Source organism: Bombina bombina, chromosome 5 (genome assembly GCF_027579735.1).
Source record: "Bombina bombina isolate aBomBom1 chromosome 5, aBomBom1.pri, whole genome shotgun sequence".
Taxonomy (NCBI): domain Eukaryota; kingdom Metazoa; phylum Chordata; class Amphibia; order Anura; family Bombinatoridae; genus Bombina; species Bombina bombina.
Window position 1 is genome coordinate 513,057,151 of NC_069503.1, and position 20,954 is coordinate 513,078,104.

The 20,954-nt window shown below is 35.8% G+C and overlaps 1 protein-coding gene across 1 annotated transcript in view; it reads left to right on the forward strand.

The window, feature by feature from the left end:
- Window positions 1-20,954, forward strand: part of FKBP9 (FKBP prolyl isomerase 9) — a 47,393-nt gene that overhangs the window by 11,104 nt on the left and 15,335 nt on the right. The window contains exons 3-8 of the mRNA XM_053714428.1: window positions 5,626-5,815; window positions 8,476-8,621; window positions 9,943-10,132; window positions 10,994-11,139; window positions 13,585-13,771; window positions 15,901-16,046. Of these exons, the coding sequence (XP_053570403.1) occupies window positions 5,626-5,815; window positions 8,476-8,621; window positions 9,943-10,132; window positions 10,994-11,139; window positions 13,585-13,771; window positions 15,901-16,046 (1,005 nt within the window). The remainder of the gene's footprint in view (window positions 1-5,625; window positions 5,816-8,475; window positions 8,622-9,942; window positions 10,133-10,993; window positions 11,140-13,584; window positions 13,772-15,900; window positions 16,047-20,954) is intronic.

Below are 20,954 nucleotides of genomic sequence, written 5' to 3' on the forward strand. Positions count from 1 at the left end.
GTTCTACAGGCAGTGGTTCCTTCCGTTTAAGTTCCTGCCTTGTCCCTCCCATCATCCGTGTACTTTAGCTTTGGTATTGGTATCCCACAAGTAATGGATGATCCGTGGACTGGATACACTTAACAAGAGAAAACATAATTTATGCTTACCTGATAAATTTATTTCTCTTGTAGTGTATCCAGTCCACGGCCCGCCCTGTCTTTTCAAGGCAAATCTAAATTTTAATTATAACTCCAGTCACCACTGCACCCTATGGTTTCTCCTTTCTTGTTTTGTTTCGGTCGAATGACTGGATATGACATGTGAGGGGAGGAGCTATATAGCAGCTCTGCTGTGGGTGATCCTCTTGCAGCTTCCTGTTGGGAAGGGAATATATCCCACAAGTAATGGATGATCCGTGGACTGGATACACTACAAGAGAAATAAATTTATCAGGTAAGCATAAATTATGTTTTTTTCTGTGGTGTAGTGCCCCCCATCCCTGCAATAATTTTGTAGGTATTTTGTAGGGTCCCTTATTGCCTGCTGACTAAAGCTCAGTATTGGCTTCTCCAAATAAGTCAAATTGTGGGTGGATTTTGGCTATTGAAAAACATCTGCAGTAAAAAGGATGCTTTTTTTTTTCAAAAAGTTTTTTATTTTCCATATATATAATAAGCAATGAACAAGCAGGGATAGGCACAGACAAAGGCTGTGTCGGACATTTTACAAAGTACAGACCTTAGTAAAGGACACCAAGGTACATTTTAAATTAAAAACATTATTTTATATTGCTTGGTGTTATTATACAGATACCACTGACCCTATAACCAGCCCTCCTCTGGCTATACCCATGAGCCAGTGTCACTACTGTGTCATTATTTAGTGCTGGGTGTTATTAAACTGATGCAGATACCACTGACCCTATAACCAGCCCTCCTTTGGCTATACCCATGAGCCAGTGTCACTACTGTGTCATTATATAGTGCTGGGTGTTATTATACAGATGCAGATACACATCCAGTATTTCACTCAGGCTTTATTTATTCCATAACTTATCACCCAATATCACTAGCAGTCTCTTGACAAGCCACTAACTTTATTCACATTACATTTTTTTTTTTTATTCCTATTATTTAATCAGAAAGAAAAGATATACTAAGGTTGTGGCAGACACTGCAAAGGCTAGTCACGGACACCAGCGTCCGTGTACGGACACCTTGCCTATCTTGTGAACAAGATAAACAAGAATAAAGGGCAATCCCCTCTAGAGTAGTCACAGCATAAATAAAAAAAGAGAAAAAAAAAAAACACATCATTATTACAATTCCTCATCTATCCTTCATTTTGATAAATCAATATACAGTTTCCTTATATTTAACACTCATAGCATTTGGTTCCAGCATATAGATAAACCCTATCCCAGGGTTTCCAGTATTTTAATGTTAGAAAGTAACATTAAAAAAAGAATAAAATAAACATATTATCTTATTCCTCGTAAAGCAGATTGTTAATACCTTATACTCATAAATTATTGAAGAGCTTATTTTTAGTTATTACGTTATGTTTTAGATATCACAACGCTCAGAAAAAACAAAAATAAGAAGAAAGGGGGGGGGGGAAGGATTTAGAGAAGAATGAGGTTTCTCTCTTCCACCTTCTTCCCCCTCCCCATCTCCCCATCAGGAAATAAAAAGCCATTCTCCTCTTAGCCTACAATTATCAATATATAATGTGTTTTCAAATGTTTTAATTAATAATTTTTGTTCCTCTAAATCTAAGGTTTTAATCCATTTTCCCACTTTTCAAAAAAACCTTTCGATATTCATTTCTAATTTGAACCAGATATCATATTGTTCTATGAGAAATTGTTTATATATGGCCTGTTTGAAGGATGGTGCAGTCACACTCTTCCATCCTTTTAAAATAAGATTCCTTCCAATCAAAATTAGCATGGTCAAAAATGTCCTAATTTGACGATAATTAGAGCCAAAATTAAAAAAAAAAAAAAAATATGCTCCCCTTGTAAATTTAATTGAATATTAAGAATCTTATTGATCCAAACATTGACCATTCTCCAAAATGTTTGTTTCTTTGGACACAGCCAAAGGCAATGTAAGAGATTTGCTCTGTTCTGTCTACATTTCCCACAGAAGGTTCCTTCCCTAGTGCCCCCCACTTGGAGATCTTTTTTGGTGTAATGTAATGGCATCCAGATAATCTTAATCTGCTGCTCTCACATAAGTGTCGACAATGATGCTTCCTCTACTCTCTCCATGCTTTTTAATACTGTTTGTTCACTAAGGTTATCAAAGTGCAGTTCTCTCCATTGTGCAATCCCTTTATCAAGATATTTTTTATAGTCTGAATTATTCCCTATATTATATAATAATGAGATAAAGTAATTGCCCCTTTTTTAAATCATTTATTACCGGTACTAGTATTATAGAGTCCCATGTGCCCCCATGTAACTTTATAAGTTTCAAACAATAATGCCTAATTTGCATAAAGTGTGTTTTCGTTTATTAATACTTTTTTTTTCTGTGGTGTAGTGACCCCCCCCTCCTTCCCCCATCCCTGCAATGATTTTGTAGGGTGCCTTGTTGCCTGCTGACTAAAGCCCAGAATTGGCTTCTCCAAATAAATCAAATGGGTGGTGGAGTTTGGCTATTGAAAAACATCTGCAGTAAAAAGGATGTTAATTTGTTTTAAAAACAGAAGACTTAAAGTGAAGGTAAACTTTGATGAATGAAAGCCCGGTTTTTAAAAATACTATTAAAACAGGGGCACTTTCATAAATCAAAGTTTAGAAAGCATCCGTTTTGTTTAAAAACTTACCTTTCTTCTTTTCACAGCCGGAGCAGCTTCCCCCACCCGGAGATCCTCTCTTCACATGTCAGCAATGACTAATCCGGCTACCTCCAATCACGGCTTTCCCCCCAGGGGAGTCATTGCCTGAGGCCATGCCGTGATTGGAGGAATCCGGATTAGTCATTAATGATGTGTGAAGAGAGGATTTCCGTGTGGGGGAAGCTGCTCTGGCTGTGAGAAAAACAAAGGTAAGTTTTTTTTTTTTTTTTTTTAATCAAAACGGCTGCTTTCTAAACTTTGATTAATGAAAGTGTCCCTGTTTTTAATAGTATTTTTAAAAAACGGGCTTTCATTCATCAAAGTTTATCTTCACTTTAACTGATATGTTATTCTATAGAAAAGCTGAAATGTCTTGGGACAGTGTATTGTAACATTTTCTTCCCTTAATGTTTAAAATGGTCTGAGCTTGCAGGGAAATAAGATCTCCTTATTATAGCACTTTCTATATACACAAATGGTTCCTTACCTAATATCTGCTAAATATAAAAGCCCAATACTCAGAGAGAACTATTTTACTGTCCTACCTCCACTGTTCATGTAATTTCTTCTGTTGGCTATGTTTACATAGCTTTTCTATAGCCAATACTTTGACATTTTCTGTATAGGTGGGAATACTATGGGCAAAACAGCTATTTCAAATAACCTTAAATAAAGATAAAGGAGCTATGTGTAAAATAAGCTGGGAATTGTTACCTTCCAAAACAGCATGAAATCCTAATACTCATGTTTGAGAAATTGATAATTTATGTTTATTTTGCATATGAAAACAAACATTAAAATGTGAATATCAAATATTCAAAGGGAGTTGTCAGATTCAAATATTGTTGAGTTTGTCATTTATTTAGAAATAGAAGAAACACTTTGAATAAATGTAAAAGTCAGGTGAGACCAATATGCGTATAACCCAATCAAAAGGGTACCAGGTACAATAATGTTTTTTTTAAATTTTGCAAATTACATATGAATAATTTAAGATTGATTTAAATTTATTTCAGATTCCTTTACTAGAAAAAGGGCAGTACCGTGTTAGCCAGTGTATTCAAAGAAAATAAAAACCCTGAAAGCTTGCAATTGTATCCACTATTAGTTAGCTATTAAAGGTATCATCTTCACATCACTTTTGTTATTTTCTTACAAAAGTATTTTTTTTTAATTAGTTTACTAAAAAGTCAAATCCTCTACTGCAGACCTTCTGGTTCTTTGCAATCTTCAGAGCATCATATTCCTATTAATGGCTGAAAAGCAACTTCTATCCCAGTTAGTAATACCCTGGAACAAATGATTATCATTAAATTAATTACAGTATTTTATAACACATACTCCAAAACCTTGACATATGCTATACATATCTACAACATGACTTTAATACCCCTGATCATGCATATCAGCAATGTAGCACCGCATTACAAAAGATCTGTATACAACACAAATATTTTAGAAACATTTAAAACTAGTTTGGTTAACAAACTTTTCATTGTTTTGTAGTCCAATCACATACCCTTGGAAAGTCTTTTGAGAATCTTTTATCTTCTTTAATTTGCTGTGGCAAATTAGGGACAATATTAATGCATTTCTGCACTGATCAGGCAGCCACCATATTAAATGTTGCAAGATGCACTTCAGCCTGTCCAGGGGCAGTGAAAACACCACAATCTTTAGTGTTAAAGGGATAATATACTTTAAAATTGTTTTTCCCTTAAAGTGAATGTAAACTTTGATGAAATATTGCCCGGTTTATAAAAAATACTATTAAAAACAGGGGCACTTTCATTCATCAAAGTTTACATTGCACCGTATTTTACAAATACTAAGCTTTTTCTTCTGCAAAGCCGGATCGCCGATCTCCCGCCTGCAGGTCCTCTGTACTACGTCAGCAATGATGAAACCGGCTTCCTCCAATCACGGCTTCCCCCCCAGAGCGTCCATCTGGTGATGCCACGTCGTGATTGGAGGAAGCCGGTTTTGTCATTGCTGTGTAAGTACAGCAAGAAGAAGCAGACAGGGGGGATCGGCGATCCGGCTTGGCAGAAGAAGAAGGTAAGTATTTGTAAAATACGGTGCAATGTAAACTTTAAAGAATGAAAGTGCCCCTGTTTTTAACAGTACCGGTACTTTTAAAAAACAGGCACTATTTCATCAAAGTTTACATTCACTTTAATGTGTTTGCAATTACTTTTTTTGCCAGCTGCAGAGTATAAAATGTATGAGATTTGCTTTGTAAAGCTTATTTGTGTATATGAATTTAGCTGATTTTGTGTTTTGAAGCCACAACCTAATAAAATGGGTTGAGCTTGTAGGTATAATCAGATCTCATTTCTTTATCACATTGTGTAAATATACCTGCTTCTTTATCTTATATCTGTCCATAAACCAATCACCAATACTTGGAGAGAACAATGGATTATTACTTTATCTCTTCTATACCCCACTGTGAGTGTAATTTCTTCTACTGGCTGTGTTAACATAGCTTGGCCTTGAGGCCAAAAACTTTCAGGATGGGTGGGGAATACCACAGGCTAAATAAACTATTTCATATGCCAATATAAGGGTAATGGAAATACTTGTAAACAATTTAATACACTCCAGCAGGTAAAGAGGATCATTGGGAACAAATTAAAGGGGAGAACATTTTTGAGTAAACTGTCCCTTTTAAATTACAGGAAAAGCAGGCAATATGCATAGTAAAAGTACACTATAAAGTGTTTTTTTTTTTTAAATACAACATATATATAATCAAATATTGTGTTTAATGTCAATTTAATATTTTCTTGTCAGAGGGTGTCATTCCACCAGATGCCATACTACACTTTGATGTTCTTTTGTTGGATATCTGGCATCCAGATGACACCGTCAAGGTGGAGACTTATTACAAGCCTGAAAACTGCTCCCGTACAGTAGAAGTGTCAGATTTCATTCGCTACCATTACAATGGAACTTTGATGGACGGAACTCTTTTTGACTCCAGGTATTTGTTCATATACAAAAAAAAATAAAAATATAGAAATATCCACTAGTCCCAGAATAGAAGGACATTGTAGTGGTCAAATAGTACATTTAGCATTTACCTATTTTTGAAAGAAACATAAAAGTGCTAAAAAAAGAAAATGCTGCAATCTGTGACGTGTAATCCTGAACTGCTATTGATCTGCAAAGCTTTGTAAATAGTGATTAAAAATTTACAGTGTTAAAGGGTCACAAAAGTGCAAAAATAAAATGCTGTAATGTTTAGATCATTTTATTATTGTACTGTTGCTCGTATATAACTGTGTGTAAAGTCAGCTCCAGAACACATCTAGTGAGCCAATGAGAAGAGGCATATGTGTGCAATTATCAATCAGCAGTTTGCTCCCAGTAGGGCATTGCTGCTTGTGAGTAGGGATGGGCGAATGTGTTTATATTCTAATTCGAATGTTAGAACGAATGTTATTGTAGAAATTCGATTTACATAATAGAATGTTGATAAGAACGAATATTCTTAAAAATTCGATTTTCAAATGTTATTTACAGTTTTCGAATGTCACATTCGAATTCGAATGTTACATTCGAATATCACATTCGAATTAGAATATTACATTTATAAAACACAATTGTAGACTAGAAACACTATTTCGAATGTCACATTCGAATCGAATGTCACATTCGAATTCGAATATAATATTTAGAACATAGTATTAGACTAGAAATACTATTTCGAATTCGAATGTCACATTCGAATCGAATAATACATTCAAAACACAGTATTAGACTAGAAATACTATTTCAAATTCGAATGTCACATTCAAATTCGAATATTACATTTATTAAACACAGTTGTAGACTAGAAATACTATTTCAAATTCGAATATTACATTTATTAAACACAGTTGTAGACTAGAAATACTATTTCAAATTTGAATGTCACATTCAAATTCGAATATTACATTTCGAAATTGAATCATTCTATTATTCGAACGAAAATTTTCGAATTTTATTAAAAAATTCGAAAACGAAAATTTGAAAATAGAATGTTAGAATGTTATATAAACATTTGAAATTCGATTCAAACGAACGAATGTATCAAAATTTGTTTTAAATTTCAAATTTTTAGAAACATTCGCCCATCCCTACTCGTTAGCCTACCTAGATATGCTTTTTTACAAAGGATACCAAGAGTGTGAAGTAAATTTAGTAGAAGTAAATTGAAAAGTCTTTTAAAATTACATGCTCTATTTGAATAAGTTTAATTTTGACTTTCATCCCCATCAATACCGAGTGGACTAGTAACTCTTCCCCCCTCCTGACTAGTTAACTATTGTGATACTTTTCCAGCCCTGTTAATATAGTTTTTCAATCAAGTAATATTTCAGACAAACTGTTATTTGAGAATTGGAATGTACCCACTTTATAGATAGGGATCCCTGGCGCCCTGGGTTAGAGCCCCCAAAACATCCATTGCTGGCCCTACTACCCCTCCAGCCGCACCTAAAATTTAGCCTGGTGTGGCTGAATCGTTTCTAGGTCTTTAAAAGGGACATGAAACCCCTTTTTTGTATGATTCGGATAGAGAATACAATTTTAAACAACATTTCAGTTTACTTCCATGATTTAATTTGCTTTATTCTTCAGATATCCTTTGTTGGAGAAATAGCAGTGCACGTAGGTGAGCCAATCACATAACGTCCCTATCAGCAGCTCCTGAGCCTATTTAGATATGGTTTTCAACAAAGGCTATTGAGTATTAAGCAAATTAGATAATAGAAGTAAATTGAAAAGTAGTTTAAAATTGCATGCTCTTTCTAAATCATGAAAGGAAAAATGTGGGTTTCATGTCCCTTTAAGCTGGGGAAATACAAATCCGACTATGGACAACCTGTCCCTCTGATATCTCCTGAAAAGCCCTTAAAGGTATCTGATTTGCTTCATTCTCTTGATATAATTTGTTGACTAAGCAGCAATGCACTACTGGGAGCTAGCTGAATGGTCATATATGCACAGCCACCAATCAGCAGCTTTTGAGCCTACCTTGGTAATTTATACTTTTCAACAAGGAATACAAAGCCAACAAAGGATACAAAGCGAACCAAGCAAATTAGATAATAGAAATAAATTGGAAAGTTGTTTCAAATTGCCTATTTTATCTGAATCATGAAAGTCATGTAGTTATGCTCTTCAACAAAGAGAATTAAATAAATTGAATCATGTAAATAAATTAGAAAGTTTTATAAATTTGTAATATTATTATAATATTTTCTATCCAAATCATGATGGCAAAATGTACCTCTTAAAATATCAGATTTTCCAGTCCATGCTTTATAAGGCAAATAGGGAAAAACAATTGTATAATTTATTTTCTAGAGTGTTTTTTATGATCAATCACTTGGAGAGTTTTTGAAAATCTGTACAAACCTTTCTTTAGTAATAATGGACCAAAATGATGTTGTATTGGTATGCTGTGGATAATTATATGATAATAAACATAGAAGTTAAAATAGGGAGATAGTAAACTCAAACTTATGCAAAAATAAGTGCTCTTTTATATGCACGATATAATAGTTTGGTTTGATATTTTAAACCCTGTATTGTTCTTAATCTCTCAGACAATTGTGTGTTTTTAAAGCCTTGTCTTTCTGGTGTTTGTTCTTACAGTCACAATCGCATGCGAACTTACGACACATACGTGGGAATTGGCTGGCTCATCCCTGGTATGGACAGTGGTCTCTTAGGAATGTGCGTGGGGGAAAAACGTATTATCACAGTGCCTCCATTTCTTGCATATGGAGAAGATGGAGATGGTAATATTATAGACTTGAATTCATGGTACTGTATTGATGCGTCTTTATATGGATTTGTTTTACAGTTATTCAATCAACTATACTTCGAATTATTCTGTTACCTGCAAATCAAATAGCTGGTTTAAACAATTTGTATTATGTGTTATGTTATTCCCTGGCACAAATACAAATGAGATGTTAAAATTGTACTGTAAAAGGGAACCAAACACCAAAGAATGCAGTATAAATGTGCATTAAAAGGAATCAGCTTATAAAGCAAGGCAGTGATTAAACTATAGACGCATTATTTATCTTTGGGTTTTGAATTAATTTATTAATAAGGCATTAATATCAGCATACAAGAGTAGAAAGGCAGAGGAGTGCAGTTAGTCAGCGACAACATTCAATTAGACACATGCAGCAGATTTCACAGGTGCTAATGTCCGAGACTTCTATCTAAAATGTTGCCCAAATTTATCCTGTCCCCTTTCAGCAATTCTAATAATTAAAGTGCAGTTTAGCAGGTATGTTTATTTAGTTTCATGGTTATGTTTATTTGTCTGGACATTACAATTGGAAACATTTTGGTACTGGAAACTTCCACTGGTTTTTTTACTTTAACATTAGTATACCGTAAAATAGTTTTTTCGCTTAACGTGTTTCCAATTACTTTTTATACCACCTGCCAAGTATAAAATGTATGAGAAATTGTGTGTTTATATTTATTTTTGTATATGAAATAGCTTGTTTTGTTCTTTGAAACTACATCCTATTTAAAATGGGTTGAGCTTGCAGGCATGTTAGATCTCCTTTTATCACTTTCTGTACACACATGCTTCCTTATATTATCTCTGTATAGAAAAACCCAATACTTAGAGAGAACAATTGAAAATAAACATTTTATTACATATCTCTCCTACCTCCCACTGGGAGTGTACATTATTTTGCTGGTGTTTCTTTAGCTTATACTATAGACACTTTACACATCGGTATTGTACCACAAGCAAAAGCAGCTATTTCAAATGGCGATATAAAGGTAAAAGCTATTTGTAAACAATTGAATACACTCCAGCAGGTAAAATGGATCACTGGGAAGAAATTAAAGGGGAGAAACATTTAGGATACATTGCCCCTTTAAATCAATTTCTCTTTTATTACCTAAGAAACATCTACTAATATTTTATTATATACCAAGCGTTTGCTGATGTTTCTTCATATTTTCTTATATTCTTTTTGCGTTTGTTTTTTGTTCATTCAGCAACTTGTCAGTATCCATCAATCATTTGACAATACTCTGGTAATATATATATTAGCTATATTAATACTCTTTTTATCTTACTAGGCAAGGATATACCTTCCCAGGCTACTCTGGTCTTCGATGTAGTTTTGCTGGATTTGCACAATCCGAAAGATGGGATCAGTGTGGAAGTTCAATATGTACCAGAGGACTGTGAGCGAAAAACACAAGTTGGGGACTTCATCAGATACCACTATAATGGGTCCTTGCTAGATGGAACTTTCTTTGATTCCAGGTTAATTAGTAATTTTATATATTTAAAAAACAAACAAACTAGTTTTACTTCTAACATTTGCTGTGAAACTAATGAATCCTTTTGATAAGATTGATAAGATACATTCATACTTACACATTTCTTGGTGTTCTTTCATAAAACCATAAACAGAGAGTAGCACTAAATAGCCAGCTGAGACCTAGACCAGAGGTTCTTCAAACTTTTTTTTCCCAAGACCCAGTGCTGTGATACCACATACCTAAACAACACTATGTATATGCTTGATCTGAAATTTCTGAAGTTATTGCAGCTATCTTATTAGTATATATTTGGCTAAAATGTGTGCATACTTTATTCCTGATTGTAGTCAAATTTGAAAGTGTTGTAAACGGTAATAACACCCACGCTCGTGCACCAGTATTTAAACACCACACCTACTCAGAGAGCTGGCAGTCGTGTGTATTGCTTCTGAAGACGTCATTTGTGCCATACAAACTACTGCTGACTCTCTGAGAAGGCGTGATGTTTTAATACTGGTGCATATGCCGCAGAAAAATAGTTATAACCTTTATTAAAAGCAGAGATATGTAATCAATAGTGCAATAATACAATGCTCTTAAAACAGACAGTTTTCTTTGTGCACTTTTATGTCCCTTTAAGTTTCTCTCAAAACTATTCATGTTTTTCAGCTTCTTTACATCATAAAGCTGTTCTTTGTTTGTTTAGTTTTGAGTGACATTACACTCAAATGGGTCTACGTATTCACTATTTTCTGCTAGAGGAGTAATTAATTCCCCCATTTATCTTAGTATTTATTTCTAATTTTATCCATTTGATTCTTAAATTTGCAATTCATCTAAGTTCCTTTCCTTTCAATTTTAGTTACTCAAGGGGCCACACTTACGATACCTATATAGGTAAGGGATATGTGATCGCTGGAATGGATCAAGGTTTGTTAGGAGTGTGTGTTGGAGAAAAGAGAAGGGTGACCATCCCACCTCATCTTGGTTATGGAGAAGAAGGGAGGGGTAAGTAGCAATTTAACTTATCCGTTAAATATACAGTCTGGCTTACTAGTCAAAGTGCTACAAGTATATATTTAATAGGGACATTAACCCCAGTTTTTTTCTTTCATGATCCAGATAGAGCATACAATTTTAAAGAACTCTCCAATTAACTTCTGTTATTAAATTTGCTTCATCCTCTTGGTTTCCTTTGTTGAAGGAGCAGAAATGCACTACTGGGAGCTAGCTAAATGCATAAGGTGAGCCATTGACAAGAGGCATATGTGTGTAGCTACCAATCAGTAGCTTTATGCTTTTTAACAAAGGATACCAAGGGGGCAAAGCAAATTAGATACTAGAAGTAAACTTCAAAGTTGTTTAAAATTGCATGCTCTATCTGAATCATTACAGTTTAACGGTACAAGTCCATTTTTATATGCATAGCTTAGATCAGCAATTTACTACTGTCTTACAAAAGACCTACAATTAAAATGTTTTAGAAGCATATAAAAAATTCATTTTTAACAGTATTCTCCCCAGGACCTTTTTAGTAGATGCAGCATCCAGCTGATTTTTCTGACACCCGGCTAAAATTTTAGCCAATATTAAACTAAAATTAGCTAATACTAAAAATGTTCTATTTTTTTTAATACATTATCATTAAATACATTTGTTAAATTCTGCAATTTATTTGTGCTTTGGATAGCAGAAAATGATTTATCAGAGAACACTATTTTAAAATGATTTGCAAAACTGGCTGACAACTCTGCTAGTATATTTATCTTCCTTTTTTGTGTCCTCCAATTAGGGCTAACTGTCAATGAATTTGGTCACTGTTCTAAGCAATCACTCTTTAGTATGTAGCTGATTTAGGCAATTTGTAGAATTTTGAACCTAGGTTACAGAATTTTTCTTTTTGGTCTCTCTAAAGAGTGTGCGGCAAGCACAACTTTTACACAAAAGCAGGGTTTCATTGCTAAAACAAAAGCAACATAAATAATGCGTTTATATGTAAATATTTTGTTTTTTTTACCAAGCAAAACCAAACATTTTATATTACATGTGCTTTTAATGCTGGAAAAACAAATGTTCTCCCCTACTGACAAGAATCTCTCTGGTTGTATTTGTTAGCTTACCATAACTTCCTTGCCTGGTGTGGGCACTAGTATGAGCTAAAGTAATATCTAGGAGTCAGATTATCATACCAGGGGTAAGCCATATTCCCAATAGGAAAATCTACTTGCCAGTTCTCATCACTGGAAATGACAAATGTAAAGATTTATCAATAAATAACTGATCTTCCTGAAGCAAACATTACTCTTTGAATAATAAATCTGAAGTTGCAAATGAAGCCCAAATGTTATCTGAACAGTTTGAACATCTCACAGGAAAGCTCCTGTTCAGCTGGAAACAGTATTTTTTGTGTTTATGTAAAATAAGTATTTGGGTACTGTTTTTCTGACAACTTGCACCTTTTTGTGTTGGGGCACACTGACCTCAAAGGCAATTGGTCTCTGCCTGAGGGTCAGAGGTTGAGGGTGCATAAGGGCCCCGCCTACCACCCATCTGCTCTGTATTATGCGTGCAAACCCTCATGTGCATGGTACAGTCGTCAAAAAGCTCACTGATTTACAAATGAGGAACACTTTTGTCACAGGGCGTGCTGTGATGCCTGTGCTCCAAGTTGACGACCTTTAGAATGAAGAGGTAGAGATTCAGTATCTGGCACCTTTATATTTTCATGATTCAGTCAGAGCAGGAAAAATGTAAACAACATTCCAGTTTACGCTTTATTTTCTTTGTATCCTTTGTTAAAGAGCATACCTAGGTAGGCTTAGAAGCAGCAGTGCACTAGAGGGAGATAGCTGGTGATTGGTGGCTGCACAGACATATGTCTCTCTTTATTGGCTCACCCAATGTGTTCAGCTATCTCCCAGTAGTGCACTATTGCTCCTAGGTTTACTTTTCAACAAAGGATAAGAAGAGTATGAAGCAAATTTGGTAACTGAAGTAAACTTCAAAGTTGTCTAAAATTGCACGTTTTATCCGAAGTTGGAGTTTAATTTTGACGTTATTTTTCCTTCAAGGTATTAAATAGGAGAGAGGTTTAAATAAAAATAGCAGGCTGAATAGTAAAAACACTACTGTAGTTGTGACCTTTTTAACTATTTGTGTAACCTCTTTACTGAAGATAAACACATAGTTATATGCAAACAGATGTACAATAATAAAATGCTTTAGAGCTTTTGGTTTTTGCATTTGTATGTCCCGTTAATCTTGTCTTTGCATAGTAGTTGCAACAAGACATAATTATTAAGTATTTTTACACTTACATTATTATTATCATTTATTTGTATAGCGCCGCCAAATTCCGTAGCGCTTACATAAACATATTTGCTACTATCACCTCTCTGATCCACAGTTTTATTACTCAAAAATGGTTTACAAGAGATGATTTTCCTTTTGTAGGGAAGATCCCAGGCTCTGCTGTACTGGTGTTCGATATTCATATAATTGATTTCCACAATCCTGATGATTCTGTGAGCATCACATCAACCATAAAGCCCAGCAACTGCACTGTACTGAGTAAAAAAGGAGACTACCTAAAGTACCACTACAATGCCACGCTGATGGACGGCACTGTGCTGGATTCAACGTAAGTACAGGGAGAGGTCCGTATTGGCTGTGAGTGTGCAGCATCCAGCAATTGCAGCCTGCAGTTGTATGCAGTAGCAGGACTCTATTCATATTTTAGCATAAGTAAACCCTTTTTGTTTTGTGCTGTGCATTTAAAGGGACACTGAACCCTTTTCTTTTGTGATTCAGATAGAGCATGCAATTTTAAGCAACTTTCAAATTTACTCCTAGTATCAATTTTACTTTGTTCTCTTGCTATCTTTATTTGAAAAAGAAGGCATCTAAGCTTTTTTTGTTAGTTCAGACCTCTGGACAGCACTTTTTTATTGGTGGATGAATTTATCCACCAATCAGCAAGAACAACCCAGGTTTTTCAGCAAAAATGGGTCGGCATCTAAACTTACATTCTTGCATTTCAAATAAAGATATCAAGAGAATGAAACATGTTTTGATAATAGGAGTAATTTAGAAAGTTGCTTCAAATTTCATGCTCTATCTGAATCACGAAAGAAAAAAAATTGGGTTCAGTGTCCCTTTAAAATATTACAGCTTATCTACATTAGCTTTATGACACAACACAAGGACACATTGCGTGCAATATACTTTTATTATTTATTTGGCCCACTTTTTACCTCCGTAAATTGTGGTGTTTCCACTCCTTCCTCTACACAAACACACTGAATTTGTTTTAAAAAATATTCTGTCATTGTCATATGACTATGCTTCCCTTATTTAGCATGAACAAGCTAAAATGTGGTGCATGGAGCATATCTAGATATGCTTCATGTGCATATACACTGTGAAAGTTTTAATTGAAAACAGCGATAGCTTTAGAGAGAAGCTTTTTTGCACATACAAATGTATTGCATTAATGTGCATTTCAGTTTCTGGCGGAATGTCGCCTTACGCATATAAGCGAACACAGAAGCCATCACAGCTGTTCAAATAGCCGGTCTGTTTGCAGATATTGTTTACTAGTGAGATGTAACTAATACGTGGTGTTAGTAAATAGCTTTCTTTCCTATTTTAAACTTTGTTTGACAGAAGAAAAGATGCAAATAGTCTAAACACAGCTGCCTTTAAGAATTAGCTAATTGCATCTGACCAAACATCTGACATCTCTAAATGAAAAAGGAAGGGTGGAGGACATGCTAATTGTGTGCAGGAAAACAATAAAAGCCAGATTAAGTGGAGTGCTAATTTTTTTTTATTTGTGCTCACACTCACTGTTCAAAGTAAACTTTTAATGCTGGCGGGTAAGCGCACGTATTACAAGTTGAAAGTAAATTGTTTGCAAGTGAGCAAAACATAATGTGTGCTAACTTCAGGATTTTGGATAGCATGACTGCATTAAACTCCCCATATACTTCAATATACACCCATATACTACACACACACATATATATATATACATATACATACACACACAAAAATGTCCACTCAATGATAAAGATAGGAAAAAAAGGCAAATTTGTAAGTTGTCCTGGACCACTAGAAATTTCAAGCCGTGTGTATGTATATGTATATATAGATAGATAGATAGATAGATAGATAGATAGATAGATATATAATTTATTTATTTAATAAGATTGTCCCCTTTAAGATTACGTTTGACTTGTAGTTTGACGTTTAGAATTATGATTGGAGGATGTCTCAATTATTGGTGTTTTGGGTCTGTTAATTATCTATAACTAAGCGTTCTCTAGTAGAGCAAAACGCATACGATCATGCTCTCCTTTCGGTGCATGTTTACATTTCTCAATAAAAGCTTATGTTTTTTGGATGTGTAGAGATATGTGTGGTACCTAGCTTCATATTTTCATTCATTATGGGCAAACGTCTGTCAATTTGTATATATGGTTGCTATAACAACCACCAGTGACGGTTTTTTACTGGGGGTAGAGCTTGGGTTATTTATTGTACCATGTTATTACTGTGCTCCCCGAAACGTCAGAAGAAGTTTAGTGAGTGGGGATACTATTTTCTGTAATATGAATATATATAGGATACCAAAAGAAATTTGACAATAGCAATAAACCGGAAAGTTGTTTAAAATGGTAGTCTCTTTCTGAATTGTTAAAGTTTTTTTTACATGACTGTCCTTTTTAATAATAATAAACTGCTCACTCTGATTTTCTTATTTTATAGGCATCAATATGGCAAAACCTACAACATTGTTCTGGGATCTGGACAGGTAGTAATGGGAATGGACATTGGCCTGCAAGACATGTGCGTTGGTGAAAGACGTACAGTTATTATACCTCCACACATGGGTTATGGCGAAGCTGGAGTAGGTGAGATAATCTGATAATATACAGCAAACATTGAGCATTATTAGTTTCTTTCATGTAATTAGCAAGAGTCCATGAGCTAGTGACGTATGGGACACACACTCCCACCAGGAGGGGCAAAGTTTCCCAAACCTCAAAATGCCCACAAATACACCCCTCACCACACCCACAATTCAGTTTTACAAACTTTGCCTCCGATGGAGGTGGTGAAGTAAGTTTGTGCTAGATTCTACGTTGATATGCGCTCCGCAGCAAGTTGGAGCCCGGTTTTCCTCTCAGCGTGCAGTGAATGTCAGAGGGATGTGAGGAGAGTATTGCCTATTTGAATGCAGTGATCTCCTTCTAAGGGGTCTATTTCATAGGTTCTCTGTTATCGGTCGTAGAGATTCATCTCTTACCTCCCTTTTCAGATCGACGATATACTCTTATATATACCATTACCTCTGCTGATTCTCGTTTCAGTACTGGTTTGGCTATCTGCTATATGTAGATGAGTGTCCTGGGGTAAGTAAGTCTTATTTTCTGTGACACTCCAAGCTATGGTTGGGCACTTTGTTTATAAAGTTCTAAATATATGTATTCAAACATTTATTTGCCTTGACTCAGAATGTTCAACTTTCCTTATTTTCAGACAGTCAGTTTCATATTTGGGATAATGCATTTTGATTTGACCATTTTTTCTTACCTTAAAATTTGACTTTTTCCCTGTGGGCTGTTAGGCTCGCGGGGGCTGAAAATGCTTCATTTTATTGCGTCATTCTTGGCGCGGACTTTTTTGGCGCAAAAATTCTATTTCCGTTTCCGGCGTCATACGTGTCGCCGGAAGTTGCGTCATTCTTTGACGTTATTTCGCGCCAAAAATGTCGGCGTTCCGGATGTGGCGTCATTTTTGGCGCCAAAAAGCATTTAGGCGCCAAATAATGTGGGCGTCTTATTTGGCGCGAAAAAATATGGGCGTCGCTTTTATCTCCACATTATTTAAGTCTCATTTTTTATTGCTTCTGGTTGCTAGAAGCTTGTTCTTTGGCATTTTTTCCCATTCATGAAACTGTCATTTAAGGAATTTGATCAATTTTGCTTTATATGTTGTTTTTTCTCTTACATATTGCAAGATGTCTCACGTTGCATCTGAGCCAGAAGATACTACAGGAAAATCGCTGTCAAGTGCTGAATCTACCAAAGCTAAGTGTATCTGCTGTAAACTTTTGGTAGCTATTTCTCCAGCTGTTGTTTGTATTGATTGTCATGACAAACTTGTTAAAGCAGATAATATTTCCTTTAGTAAAGTACCATTGCCTGTTGCAGTTCCCTCAACATCTAAGGTGCAGAATGTTCCTGATAATATAAGAGATTTTGTTTCTGAATCCATAAAGAAGGCTATGTCTGTTATTTCTCCTTCTAGTAAACGTAAAAAATCTTTTAAAACTTCTCTCCCTACAGATGAATTTTTAAATGAACATCATCATTCTGATTCTGATGACTCCTCTGGTTCAGAGGATTCTGTCTCTGAGGTTGATGCTGATAAATCTTCATATTTATTTAAAATGGAATTTATTCGTTCTTTACTTAAAGAAGTTCTAATTGCTTTAGAAATAGAGGATTCTAGTCCTCTTGATACTAATTCTAAACATTTAGATAAGGTATTTAAAGCTCCTGTGGTTATTCCAGAAGTTTTTCCTGTTCCTAATGCTATTTCTGCAGTAATTTCCAAAGAATGGGATAAATTGGGTAATTCATTTACTCCTTCTAAACGTTTTAAGCATTTATATCCTGTGCCGTCTGACAGATTAGAATTTTGGGACAAAATCCCTAAAGTTGATGGGGCTATTTCTACCCTTGCTAAACGTACTACTATTCCTACGTCAGATGGTACTTCGTTTAAGGATCCTCTAGATAGGAAAATTGAGTCCTTTCTAAGAAAAGCTTATCTGTGTTCAGGTAATCTTCTTAGACCTGCTATATCTTTGGCTGATGTTGCTGCAGCTTCAACTTTTTGGTTGGAAACTTTAGCGCAACAAGTAACACATCGTGATTCTCATGACATTATTATTTTTCTTCAGCATGCTAATAATTTTATCTGTGATGCCATTTTTGATATTATCAGAGTTGATGTCAGGTTTATGTCTCTAGCTATTTTAGCTAGAAGAGCTTTATGGCTTAAAACTTGGAATGCTGATATGGCTTCTAAATCAACTTTACTTTCTATTTCTTTCCAGGGTAACAAATTATTTGGTTCTCAGTTGGATTCCATCATTTCAACTGTTACTGGTGGGAAAGGAACTTTTTTACCACAGGATAAAAAATCTAAAGGTAAAAGCAGAGCTAATAATCGTTTTCGTTCCTTTCGTTTCAACAAAGAACAAAAGCCTGATCCTTCATCCTCAGGAGCAGTTTCAGTTTGGAAACCATCTCCAGTCTGGAATAAATCCAAGCCAGCTAGAAAGGCAAAGCCAGCTTCTAAGTCCACATGAAGGTGCGGCCCTCATTCCAGCTCAGCTGGTAGGGGGCAGGTTACGTTTTTTCAAGGAAATTTGGATCAATTCTGTTCACAATCTTTGGATTCAGAACATTGTTTCAGAAGGGTACAGAATTGGTTTCAAGATAAGACCTCCTGCAAAGAGATTTTTTCTTTCCCGTGTTCCAGTAAATCCAGTAAAAGCTCAAGCATTTCTGAAATGTGTTTCAGATCTAGAGTTGACTGGAGTAATTATGCCAGTTCCAGTTCAGGAACAGGGGATGGGGTTTTATTCAAATCTCTTCATTGTACCAAAGAAGGAGAATTCCTTCAGACCAGTTCTGGATCTAAAAATATTGAATCGTTATGTAAGGATACCAACGTTCAAAATGGTAACTATAAGGACTATCTTGCCTTTTGTTCTGCAAGGGAATTATATGTCCACAATAGATTTACAGGATGCATATCTGCATATTCCGATTCATCCAGATCATTTTCAGTTCCTGAGATTCTCTTTTCTGGACAAGCATTACCAGTTTGTGGCTCTGCCGTTTGGCCTAGCTACAGCTCCAAGAATTTTTACAAAGGTTCTCGGTGCCCTTCTGTCTGTAATCAGAGAACAGGGTATTGTGGTATTTCCTTATTTGGACGATATCTTGGTACTTGCTCAGTCTTTACATTTAGCAGAATCTCATACGAATCGACTTGTGTTGTTTCTTCAAGATCATGGTTGGAGGATCAATTTACCAAAAAGTTCTTTGATTCCTCAGACAAGGGTAACCTTTCTGGGTTTCCAGATGGATTCAGTGTCCATGACTCTGTCTTTAACAGACAAGAGACGTCTAAAATTGATTGCAGCTTGTCGAAACCTTCAGTCACAATCATTCCCTTCGGTAGCCTTATGCATGGAAATTCTAGGTCTTATGACTGCTGCATCGGACGCGATCCCCTTTGCTCGTTTTCACATGCGACCTCTTCAGCTCTGTATGCTGAAGCAATGGTGCAAGGATTACACGAAGATATCTCAAACAATATCTTTAAAACCGATTGTTCGGCACTCTCTAACATGGTGGACAGATCACCATCGTTTAATTCAGGGGGCTTCTTTTGTGCTTCCGACCTGGACTGTAATTTCAACAGATGCAAGTCTCACGGGTTGGGGAGCTGTATGGGGATCTCTGACGGCACAGGGAGTTTGGGAATCTCAGGAGGTGAGATTACCTATCAATATCTTGGAACTCCGTGCAATTTTCAGAGCTCTTCAGTTTTGGCCTCTTCTGAAGAGAGAATCGTTCATTTGTTTTCAGACAGACAATGTCACAACTGTGGCATACATCAATCATCAAGGAGGGACTCACAGTCCTCTGGCTATGAAAGAAGTATCTCGAATTTTGGTTTGGGCGGATTCCAGCTCCTGTCTAATCTCTGCGGTTCATATCCCAGGTGTAGACAATTGGGAAGCGGATTATCTAAGTCGCCAAACGTTGCATCCGGGCGAATGGTCTCTTCACCCAGAGGTATTTCTTCAGATTGTTCAAATGTGGGAACTTCCAGAAATAGATCTGATGGCGTCCCATCTAAACAAGAAACTTCCCAGGTATCTGTCCAGATCCCGGGATCCTCAGGCGGAGGCAGTGGATGCATTATCACTTCCTTGGAAGTATCATCCTGCCTATATCTTTCCGCCTCTAGTTCTTCTTCCAAGAGTGATCTCCAAGATTCTGAAGGAATGCTCGTTTGTTCTGCTGGTAGCTCCAGCATGGCCTCACAGGTTTTGGTATGCGGATCTTGTCCGGATGGCCTCTTGCCAACCGTGGACTCTTCCGTTAAGACCAGACCTGTCACAAGGTCCTTTTTTCCATCAGGATCTGAAATCCTTAAATTTAAAGGTATGGAGATTGAACGCTTGATTCTTGGTCAAAGAGGTTTCTCTGACTCCGTGATTAATACTATGTTACAGGCTCGTAAATCTGTATCTCGAGAGATATATTATAGAGTCTGGAAGACTTATATTTCTTGGTGTCTTTCTCATCATTTTTCTTGGCATTCTTTTAGAATACCGAGAATTTTACAGTTTCTTCAGGATGGTTTAGATAAGGGTTTGTCCGCAAGTTCTTTGAAGGACAAATCTCTGCTCTTTCTGTTCTTTTTCACAGAAAGATTGCTATTCTTCCTGATATTCATTGTTTTGTACAAGCTTTGGTTCGTATAAAACCTGTCATTAAGTCAATTTCTCCTCCTTGGAGTTTGAATTTGGTTCTGGGAGCTCTTCAAGCTCCTCCGTTTGAACCTATGCATTCATTGGACATTAAATTACTTTCTTGGAAAGTTTTGTTCCTTTTGGCCATCTCTTCTGCTAGAAGAGTTTCTGAATTATCTGCTCTTTCTTGTGAGTCTCCTTTTCTGATTTTTCATCAGGATAAGGCGGTGTTGCGAACTTCTTTTGAATTTTTACC